At 42.3% G+C, this 11223-nt stretch overlaps 1 protein-coding gene across 2 annotated transcripts; it reads left to right on the forward strand.

The window, feature by feature from the left end:
- Positions 1 to 5337: 5337 nt before the first annotated feature.
- On the forward strand, positions 5338 to 8049 carry LOC120431115 (uncharacterized). 2 transcript variants are annotated; one of them, XM_039596269.2, is made up of 2 exons: positions 5338 to 6300; positions 6357 to 8049. In XM_039596269.2, the coding sequence occupies exons 1-2, from the start codon at positions 5943 to 5945 to the stop codon at positions 6404 to 6406; spliced, it is 408 nt and encodes a 135-aa protein (XP_039452203.1). In that variant the 5' UTR covers positions 5338 to 5942; the 3' UTR covers positions 6407 to 8049. The 2 variants fall into 2 exon arrangements, with proteins under 2 accessions (XP_039452203.1, XP_039452204.1); XM_039596270.2 differs by having other exon boundaries at positions 5338 to 6137; positions 6194 to 8049.
- The last annotated feature ends 3174 nt before the right edge of the window (positions 8050 to 11223 follow it).

Here is an 11223-nt window from a genome sequence, read left to right on the forward strand (position 1 = left end):
GAGGACCTCATCTTTCCTACGCAGACGACCTCAAACTGTTCGCCAAGATCGACTGTCTCGAAGATGCCGAAGCCCTGCAACGCGAACTGGATAAGTTCGCTGATTGGTGTGAGGCGAATCACATGGTCCTAAATCCCGGTAAATGCCAGGTGATAACGTTTAGCCGGAAGCACTCTCCGATACTCTTCAACTACCATCTTGGCGACACACTAGTGGAAAGAGTTGATCACGTTAAGGATCTCGGTGTCATACTGGACGTTAAACTGACCTTCAAGCAACACGTGTCCTTCATCACTGCCAAAGCATCCCGTCAGCTCGGTCTGGTGATCCGTATGACACGCCTTTTCACCGACATCCACTGCTTGAAAACGCTGTTCTGCTCGTTGATCCGGTCCTCGCTCGAATATTGCTCGTCGGTTTGGACTCCGCACTACAACAACGCCGTTTATCAGCTAGAGAGAATTCAACGCAGGTTTGTCCGATACGCCCTGAGACTGCTGCCCTGGAGAAATCCCCAGCAGCTGCCGCCATACGAAGACCGCTGCCAGCTCATGCATCTCGACACTCTCCAGCTGCGTCGTGACCTGGCCCGTGCTTTGACAGTTTCGGACGTTCTGACCGACAGGATCGATTGCCCCTCTCTTCGAGAAAAGATCACCCTGACTGCACCTGCTCGCCAGCTACGCCACACGCCAATCATGCAGATCCCCTTCCACCGTACCAATTACAGCGCCAACGGAGCCATCGTCGGACTGAAGCGAGCCTTTAATAAAGTGTCCTCTGTTTTTGACGTCAGTTTGTCCCGCGATGTGTTAAAGTCCAAGTTTTTATCAGTGTTAAGACGAATGTTCTAGTTTTAGTCTTAGTTTTAAGTTCATTTGGGCAATAAGTGCTCGGTAGCTTGATCGGTGCACCGAATCCGAAGTTTGGTGTGATGGCGGTGTGGATCGGGTACACAAAACTGACATGGTTTCTGCGCCTACCACACGGGAGAAGTTTGGAACTCTTGATGCCTAGCAAGCCAACCGAAGTCAGCTGTTCATGTAAGTTATAAAATCAATGTAAATTTCGATTTAATTGGCAGCTTAACATTTCTGCACATCATTGTTGTGCGTGGAAGCAAGAAGTGCGGATGTGTTTTTAAGCTTAATTGTTAATTTTATCGGTGAAATTGAATTTGAACTTTAAAATTATTCGCCTTTTCATATGCAATCAACCATGCAGCTGTACCTCTGTCAAAACAGAATCCACAACGTCCACACCAGGTGAGAAATCCACAACGTCCACCGCTGGTGAGAAACGTCAAAAAGCTTGTTTATGTTTCGTCTTCGCTGTCGTAATCGCGGTCACCTAATTTTGTTGTTTTAGAAGTGAAGACGTCAACCAACGCACTACATTAGGTACATTAGGTGGCCAAGTTTCAAAAAAGTGACCTTCTCCAAATATTTTTTGGTATTTTTTTCTCGAAAGTAAACATTCTAACTAAGAAAAATCCAAATTTTCAAAGCTCTAAGTTTGTTCATTACGGAGATACGCAAGCTGAAAGTCAAAAGATAGAGTAAAAAACTAGCGTTTTTCGTGAAAAAGGCTGATTATTTAATTTTAACATAGCTCAGCCATTTTAAATATTTTATTATGACAATTATACATCGTTGGAAAGGTAATGAGATAAGCTTTGAAACTATTTATAAATAAAATGTTGTTTCCAAACCAAAAACTGAAGTTTTCATCGAATAACTGGAGCATTTTTTTGACAAAACTTATTTTTTTGTGTTTGTTAATCGAGTACTTTTTTTGCTAACCGATGCTAAACATGAAACTAAGATCACTTGAAAGATTTGATCATAATCTAACATTGCTGTAATTCCAGCCTGCGATTTTTTGCGTTTTCGGAGATATGCCATTTTGAACATTTACGTTTTATCAAAATTTGCTGCAATCTACATATGCGCCCGTCTATTTTACTTGCTTTGCTACCTACTTCGTGGGCATCGTCGCTTCAAAAATCAATACCTGGTTTCAAGAACTTCGAAACGACTTTATTGGAATTTCTGTTGCCTACTTTTAAAATTGAGTACCTTAGTTAAAATAAGGTATTCGTACCGAAGTTTCTAAAGCGAAACTGGAGAATCTCAGTTTGATACCGAAAAAAGTATTCAGCAAAATATTGACTCAGCATGGTGAATTTCTGCGATCAATCCATGAAACTGATCCACATTTAAATTCTATGTTGGTTAGTACAAAACATCATAAAAAGTACCTCAAATTTAGTTCTCGGCTTTTCAGTCCCAGTAGCAAGTAAAACGAAATTTTGTTTATTATTTGAGAATTGATCCACCAGAAACTCTATAATCAAATGAATTTTCATGAACAAGAACATTAGAATTAGTAAGAATATGTTTTGTATTTTATCGTTTTACTTCATAATCAATATTTTGAATAAAATTAATTTTTCTGTTATTTGATTTAACAATTAATATTTTCGCAATTTATGCCCATAAGAGTGGAGGAAGGGTGGGGGGGTCTCAAGTTATATGACATGGACTCACAAAAAGAAACACACAGCAGTAAATAATAAATATTTGACTTGAAATTAATTAATTACGCTTAACAAAATTTTGTTAGAGGGGAGAAGGGGAGGGGAGGGGGTGAAAGAAAGAGGAGGGAGGGGTTGTGTCCTTAAAGTGGGAATGTATTAGCTTAGCCATAATTTAATAATATAAACTTGCAATACAATATATACGCAATTCTGTTGCACTTGCAAATGTATGAAAAGACTATTTATTATAAACAATCAACTATTGAAAGACACGAAAAGTCATAAAAATGGACGTTTATCATTTCAATACCATACAATTACCCAAATTTGTATAAAAAAAGCATTTAAAAAGCAAAAAAATAATTTGGCCGCCTGTTTGTATGGAGATGGCCCATAGTGCACCGCAGCTGATTTATCTGGTTAAAAATCCCAACCTGCTTTGCGAGCCGAATATTCTCCAGAAGTAGCGGAGGAAGAACCTGTCAAGCCGGAATTCTTCGAAAAGAACAAAGCAACCGCCGCCGAGATGGAACCCGATTTAAGAAGTTCGTCCAAGGTCGAACTGGTACTTGCGGCTGTCGCGCATTCGGGAGCCTCTGCCGAAGCAACCGAACCCAGTTAAAACGGACATGCGGAAACTTCGATGGACCTGCGATCGTGCTGATCGTGGGAAGCATAAACACAAGCAGATCATTCTTTATTTATTGTTTCAATTCCAACAACGAAAACGAAATAAATTATTATTGCACTTTTTTTTTGTATATGTGCTATTAGCATTTTCCTTCTTTTTGCATTTCGTAGAAACACTTCCGGAACCACTGCTAGAACAGTGCCCTTCTTCCGTCCCCGGGAGCAAAACGCCAGTGCAACCGCCAGCAGCCATCCAGCGATGTGGCCACGGGGAATTCCCTTATTTAATGAAACTCAGCTCATGTCGTGAGTCTGCGATCAGCAGAGAAGCGAGTCAGACGTGCGTCCCTCACAAACCAAAAAAGTGCTAAAAAGTGCAAAAAATGCCTCACGGCAAGAAAAAGAGGCGGTCCTCACCAGCAGGATCGGCAGATTTGAAGAAGCTAAAGAATGCCGAAGCGCTACCTGCAAAAACAGGCAGTTTGAGCAAGGACGCTCAAAATTCGTCTGGAAACCAGTTCGCTACCCTCCCTGTGGACGTGAGCGAGAAGGAAGAATTTGAACGACGAGAAAAGTTGCCACCCATTTTTGTGAAAACATCGTCATCGGATTCGGTGCGAAAGTGGCTGACCGGGTTTATCAAATCTGGTGCTTTACGAGCTTCCATTCGCTTGTGTGCTGACGGACTCAAAATTCTGCTACCTACCAGAAAGGATTACAACTACGTTCGGGATTTCCTGAACAACACAAAGATTGAATACTACAGCCATGATGATCCAGGTCAACGCCCCATGAAACAGGTCCTCCGAGGCCTGTACGACATGGATGTGAGTGCGCTGAAAGAAGAGCTCAAAACTCTTAAGTTGAACGTGATCGAAGTCTTCAAGATGACGAGACACAACAAGGAGTATCGTGATCAACTGTACCTGGTTCATCTCAAGAAAGGATCGACAACGCCGTCTGAGCTGAAAGCAGTTCGGGCAATTTTCAACATCATCGTGTCTTGGGAACGTTATCGTCCAGTGCACCGTGACGTGACACAGTGTTCGAACTGCTTGCAGTTTGGGCATGGTGGAAGGAACTGTTTCATCAAGAGTCGTTGTGCAACCTGCGGAGGTGAGCACAAAACTAAAGCTTGCGAAACAATCAATGAGAACATCGAAGCGAAATGCTTCAATTGCGGCGGCGACCATTCGACCAAGAATCGAAGCTGCCCAAAACGAGCTGAGTTTGTGAAAATTCGGCAGCAAGCGACGACGAGGCACCAACCAAATCGTCGCAAAACACCACCAACTTTCACGGACGTGGATTTTCCTGCTTTGGCGTCACCTGGAGCGGAATCTGTTCGAGTGGTTCCAAATCTGCAGCCATTGCCGTTGAATCAGCGGCAAAAAGTTACAGAGAATACAACACCTCTTGGCTTCAGTCAGCAACCGAGGGAAAACCAACCAGCATCAACGGGTGAAGGCAGTAGTGACCTGTTTTCACCACAAGAACTTCTGAACATTTTCAACGAGATGACAACAACACTGCGTGGTTGCAAAACTCGTGCGGAACAAGTAAGAACCCTTGGAGCATTCATCTTGAAATACAGTTCGTAGTTTACTCTTTCTAATGATTTTGAATATTTCAATGAATTTACTTTTTTAGTTTTAAGTTAGGATTTGTTGTTAATGTGATTTTTTTTTCTTTTTTATCCAAATGTATTCGATTCAATGCAAAAATGTAAAACAATTTGAAGTAAATAAATGAATGTGAACAGTTAATAAGAAAACGAAAAATATAACAAAGATGAAGAGCATGTAGCCATACCACTTAGAATGTAAATGAAATGTAATTATTATATGAAAGTTCAATAAAGACATATTTAATTTAAAAAAAAAAGCTCATGTCGTCCTCGGACTCTTTCATCTACTATCCTCTTCCTTCCGCTCGGCGGCAGCGGCAGACACAGCACCACCGGATGACATCAAGGACAGCTTCTCGCGGCCGGAAGCGATCAGTTTCTCGACGGACTTGCCCTTCAGCTCGATGACCTCCTTATTGATGCGGGTTGAGTATTTCGCAAGTTCGAAACTACGGCGTACGATGTACCACCTTTTATAGCTACTTGCAACAAAAATTTACTTATTCCTTTCGGAAACTTTCGCGAAAACAAATCTAAAACAAAAAAAATAACTTGACAGGCGGGTGTGCGAAGGAGACGCAAAACAAATCAATGTTTTCGACAAAGCAAGTTGGGCGCTGTCAAATGTTCGTTGACAAGAGGAATTTAATTCCTCAATACATTAAATGCGCAAATTAAATCTATTAAGGCCAGTTTCGCGCCCCTCGATTTTTCCTGTTTTCGAAAATTGCAGGATTCTAGCAGGGTTCTTACAAAACCGGTTGCTTTCACCGGATTCTGCTAGAACCGGTTATTGCATTTGAGCTAGAATTCTTTGAGAATTTTTGCAAAGATCTGGCAAGATGATGACAGCGTTCTAGTAAGAATATTTTTTCTCTGCTAGAATTCTGAAAGAATCCTGCGAGAACGCCGTGACTGGGTCAGAGTGTTGTTGCGTTTAAGATAAATTTATGCCTAAAATGTAGTTTTTGCCCATAGTCGCCGTAAGATGTTAAGTTCAGGTTACACTAGTTTAGCTACGTAATAGTGAGAAGCCCAAGACTCGCTTGAGAATGCGCGAAGAGCCTGAGATTTCCCTGCAGTCGGCTGCACGCTTGCCAATATTTCCGACAACTCAACAAAAAGGGAAATCCAACCAGCACGACCATGCCACGTCGTACGATCGAACAGTCGCCTGCATACACCCATCGAGAGCGGAGCCTCGCTCGATCGCGTCTCGCCAGCCGACATCAGCAGCTCGCCGAGCCGGATAAATCAGCGCTCGGAAACGGTAATTTACGTAAGGGGCACGAGGCCGGACAGGACGGCACGATACGCCGCAAAGCCCGAACGAAACTACCGGTAAGTCGTGGTCGAGGCGGACAATTGGCACACCATTTAGTTGTCGCATTTCCCAGATTGGCAAGCCGTCCAGCGAGCGTCCCAAAAGTGTCTGGTTCACCTCACCAAGCTCGTGACGCCAAGGTCGACGGCGAAACACCGCCAGCCGCGTTTGAGGCCCGACGTGAGTGCAGAAATCGAGGTCAAGCGGACAGCCAATCATTAAATCTCTTTTCCTAGGCGCACACGGAGGCAGGCCAGCGCCGTGTCGAAGGACGAGCCCGATCTAAAGCGGACGCGCGAGGCAAAACTCGAGAGTGGAGGCGGCAGGAGAGACGCATCGCATGCCAAAAACCACAAGTAAGCGAGGCATTGACAATTGACGCTGTACTTCCACTAAGATCACCCTATTCACAGGAGATTGAGGGTCACCACACACACGCGCACGACTGAAGCGAGATTCAGTGTCAAGGTCACGCCGACGAGGAAGCAAGTCGTAAGTTAGCTCCAGGCAGGTGGTGCGTCACCAATACTAACAAAGGGCTCTCTTTAAACAGTGAGAACGGTGCTCGAAGCACGCGGAACACCACTAGAGGACCTGAAGCTAAAAAGAACGCCCCCGAACCGTACGGGGTAAGATTGAGCCTGAATCAAGGAGTAAGCACATGGAGCTGACGACTTTTGTTTCCACAGGGCGTTTATACACCGTTTGCTTTGTGCTCGAGGGCCGACCGACTGCACAGGTCGTGCCGCGGCAGTTTTGTCAGCGAATACCATCGGCGGAGATCGAGTAGAGGCGTCGAGAAGAGGCCGTCGAAGTCGCGCGGCGCAAGGACACGGAGGATGCCAACGTCGCGCAAGCACGCACGTACGCAGAGCGCGTCGCGAGGACGCGGAGCGCGTGGTGCGAACGCGACGCCGAGGCTGGAGCACGAGCTGATCGACGGGGGCCAGGACGTGCGGCTACGGCATGGCGGCAGAAAGCGCGCGAGGACGGGTAGGGATTAGATGGGCCCATCTGTGAGTGAGTAGGAAGACATGTGTTGTCCATTAGCGTAAGAAAGCAGGGAACAGAGTTTGGCAGGAGTAACATTATTATGTAAACTACTAGAATAAAACATGGCAACTTAGCTCACACGCACACAACTACTTTTAGTTATTTTGGCTTGCTAGTCGGGAGCGTCAGCGATTTCGCTCAGCTGAACGGTTCCCTATCAACAGTGTGTTGGCGTTCTGTTTAATTATCAAGGTCAGTCCACACTTTTTATTTCCCAATCATATTTCTGTGTACGTTTTGCGCTATTCGTTTGTTATACTTGAAATCATTTTTTCATTTATCAGCTGAATCTGACTGAAATTTAAATGTTTTGTGTGAATCAAATTATTTTATTTTCATAATAATTATTTTAACATTATCTCATCAACAGAGAGCAAGTTGTGGCGCTATAACCATGGCAAATAGTGTCCAGGGCATTTGTGGAAATACAATGTCCCATCCTCGAGAGTCCCGGAGCACCAAAACTTCTTAGCATGGTGCTCCCAACGATTCATTGCTCTAAAAAAAACAGGAACGTGAGCGGGGGATCCCCACGTTTCTTCCTCCCCTGTAGATTCAGAACTGTATTGCTGTTTGAACATTCGTGTTCAAACTCAATCCAATTCAAAGAATCATCTTTGCGGTAAACTTTACGCAGTTGGCCTGGCCGCTTTAACGTTTTGTGATGTTTCAAAGCAATTTATTGCATTGGGGCACTGCAAATGTTAATAATGACAAGAGGATGCTAGGCGTTAATCAACCCAAGGCATTTTCCAGGATGCCCTCGAAAGACTGGCTGCGCTAGGGTTAGATTAGATTAGATTAGACATCATAAATCATGTAAAATTACCAATTCTTATGTGTACAATCTGTGTTCCTCAATAAACAATATTGTCAACTTACTTCATTTTGAGTTAGTTCTCGCAAACGTTCTACTATTTGTTTTCCTTTTTTTGGTCTCATCAGCAAGTATATTCCAGCAACCTAAATTATTGAAAGGAAAAAAAACTCCGAGTTAGTATAACCATTACCTGGGATGACAAAAAACTCATATACAGTGAGTCAAAAAATTGTCCGAACGGAAACTTTTTCATAAGTAAAAGTACATAAAACTCGACTAAAGTACCAACTTTCATACATCCAACGCGGTAGAATGTCCTCTTGAAGATCCACACCGTCTTTGCAGACTGATTAACAGCAACACGCAGAAAAATCAGCCTGTGTAAGGGTAGATTCAACAAAATATTTTGCTGAATATAATCAACAAAATATTTTGTTGAATATAATTAACAAAATATTTTGTTGTATCAGCCCTTGAATTTTGTTGTTTCAAATCAGGACATTGTTTTGTAACGAAGCGGTATTTTCGTAGAATCTACTCTCGTTTTTGTTGATTAAAATTAGATAGAAAGTCCGTTCAAATCCGATTTTTGTTGCAACAACTTTGATTTTTTGTTGAAATTATTCAGATTTAAGTTTCAATTTAAAGCGGCATACGCACTTCGGAAGGAATCGGTCAAGAAAAATTTCAAATGGGCAACAGCGGCAGAGTAAGCAAGTCAGAGAGGGTGAAGAAAAGCCCCAAGAAATCGTTCCCTCTTCTTTGTTCTGCTGTTCGTAAAGCTGTTTCTTGACCCCTTTCCTTCCGATCAGCGTACTAGCCTTAAGGCTAGTGAATTAATTAAAACAACAAAACATTTATTTGAAGTAATAGTTTCCGATATTAATTGAAATATTTATTTTTGATGAAACAATTTATGAAACAGGAATGATTTCAGACTGCTTCTTTAAGCGTTGCATCCGTGGTTGCATCACATTCTGTCCTTCGGCAGTTTTGCATCCCTTGCACCCTCGCTTGCACCCTAGCTTGAACTGCACCTGGTGTTGCCGCTGCCATGCCTTGAGACATCAACAAGGAGTTGGTTAAGCTGCCACAGCTTGTTGAATCTGTTATGTTCTCAGTGGTCTGAAAGGGTAAAAAATATCAGAAGGGCATTGGTTGGTGGCACCGTTGAAGATGCTTTTGAAGGCAGCCGGATTGATCGAAGAGGTCACTGCTCGTTTTTTCCGTCTCGTGACTATTTGCTTGGTGTACTTGGGTGGCGGCTGAAAAGTCCCATTTCTTGAGCACAAACTTCTCGAACCAAGCGAAATTTCGTCCACGGCTGGCGGACAGGCCAATAATCGGTCAAATCACGCGGACAGTCAAGGTAACCGAGGCAGGGACCGAAGAAAACGAACCCCCAAGAAGCAACAATTTAATTTTGAGTTGTTTCAATCGGATTTGAGAGTTATTTCGACAAAAAATCGTTAAGTTATATCAACCAAATCTTTTGTTGATTCAAACAGGCCTGATTTTTTGCGTGAACTTAGGGGCAGTCAAAGCCGCTAACCACTACTCCACGAGGACCTCCAAACCTAGTAAATTTATATGAAAAATTATATAAAAAAATAATAATAAAATATAAGTTTATGAAGTTTTATGTTGTAAGAGCCTCTATTGAACAAGTTTAAACAATATTGTTTTTGTTTTTGTGTGTTCAACCAATCCAATATCCGTAGGTCGGCTACGAAATTATGGGAAAGTATAATCACAGAGAACAGATGTACATCTTGGTTCTAACTTGTGTGTAAACCGTGTAAACTAAAAAAATGCGTTGCATACAATCTTGCATCAAAGAAATTAGAGTGTGCAGGATACGCTTGGCAGCGCCACCGTCGCGGCTGAGAATACTTGACCTAACAATGGAAAAGGCTCAATAGAGTTATCTACGTGCGCATGTATTGCGTGTATGTACACGAAAAAGATTGAGGTTAAATTTTGTACCAGCCAGCAAAACAAATGGCGTGCTAGTGTGCGTGAGAGCGGGCTTAGATAACTCTATAATTTCGAAAGAAAATAAATGTTAACCTTGTTTAAATATAAAATTCACTTCTGTATAATTCCAGTTGACTAAAAATAATGCAAAAATGCAATAACATTAACAAAAACATAACAAAAAAAATCATTCAAAAATGATTTTTCAAGCGACAACTTAAAATAGTCCCTTTACACATGTTATGTAAGATTTCGTTTTGTTTACCTTCTTTGGCGCGTAAAATTGCAACCCTCTGATGAAGGGCAGTCAGACATTGGTCTGATGTCGTTCGTACGGAATGTTTTATGCAGTGATTAGATGGTCCAACGTTCTGCTACTGTAGGCCATCATGATTTTGGAAGTGGCGCTATCTAGGCGGATGGTGCACACCCTAGCTCTTTTCAACGTATTTTGGTTTGAATTTTTACACACGTTTTTCAGTGCTGTTTGTTCAATGATATACATCCACAGAGAACAGATGTACATCTTGGTTCTAACTTGTGTGTAAACCGTGTAAACTAAAAAAATGCGTTGCATACAATCTTGCATCAAAGAAATTAGAGTGTGCAGGATACGCTTGGCTAGTGTGCGTGAGAGCGGGCTTAGATAACTCTATAATTTCGAAAGAAAATAAATGTTAACCTTGTTTAAATATAAAATTCACTTCTGTATAATTCCAGTTGACTAAAAATAATGCAAAAATGCAATAACATTAACAAAAACATAACAAAAAAAATCATTCAAAAATGATTTTTCAAGCGACAACTTAAAATAGTCCCTTTACACATGTTATGTCCGATTTCGTTTTGTTTACCTTCTTTGGCGCGTAAAATTGCAACCCTCTGATGAAGGGCAGTCAGACATTGGTCTGATGTCGTTCGTACGGAATGTTTTATGCAGTGATTAGATGGTCCAACGTTCTGCTACTGTAGGCCATCATGATTTTGGAAGTGGCGCTATCTAGGCGGATGGTGCACACCCTAGCTCTTTTCAACGTATTTTGGTTTGAATTTTTACACACGTTTTTCAGTGCTGTTTGTTCAATGATATACATCTGTTCTCTGTGATACATCTGTTCTCTGTGGTATAATCTGTATCAGACTTGGTTTATGCTGATACAACTTATCGCAGTCCCGGACATTAGGTGGTGTTAGGTGGCCTCGCGCTGCTTCCAATGACCCATTTCAGAATGACAGAGCTCCTTGCGGTCCAA

This window comes from Culex pipiens, chromosome 1 (assembly GCF_016801865.2).
Source record: "Culex pipiens pallens isolate TS chromosome 1, TS_CPP_V2, whole genome shotgun sequence".
Classification (NCBI taxonomy): domain Eukaryota; kingdom Metazoa; phylum Arthropoda; class Insecta; order Diptera; family Culicidae; genus Culex; species Culex pipiens.

What these genes read in the sequence shown, in the direction of transcription:
- LOC120431115 (XM_039596269.2), top strand. Translation starts at nt 5,943, where the DNA reads ATGCCACGTCGTACGATCGAACAGTCGCCTGCATACACCCATCGAGAG. An exon ending in AGCCGCGTTTGAGGCCCGAC is followed by an intron (nt 6,301 to 6,356) that starts GTGAGTGCAGAA and finishes CTCTTTTCCTAG; the next exon opens with GCGCACACGGAGGCAGGCCA.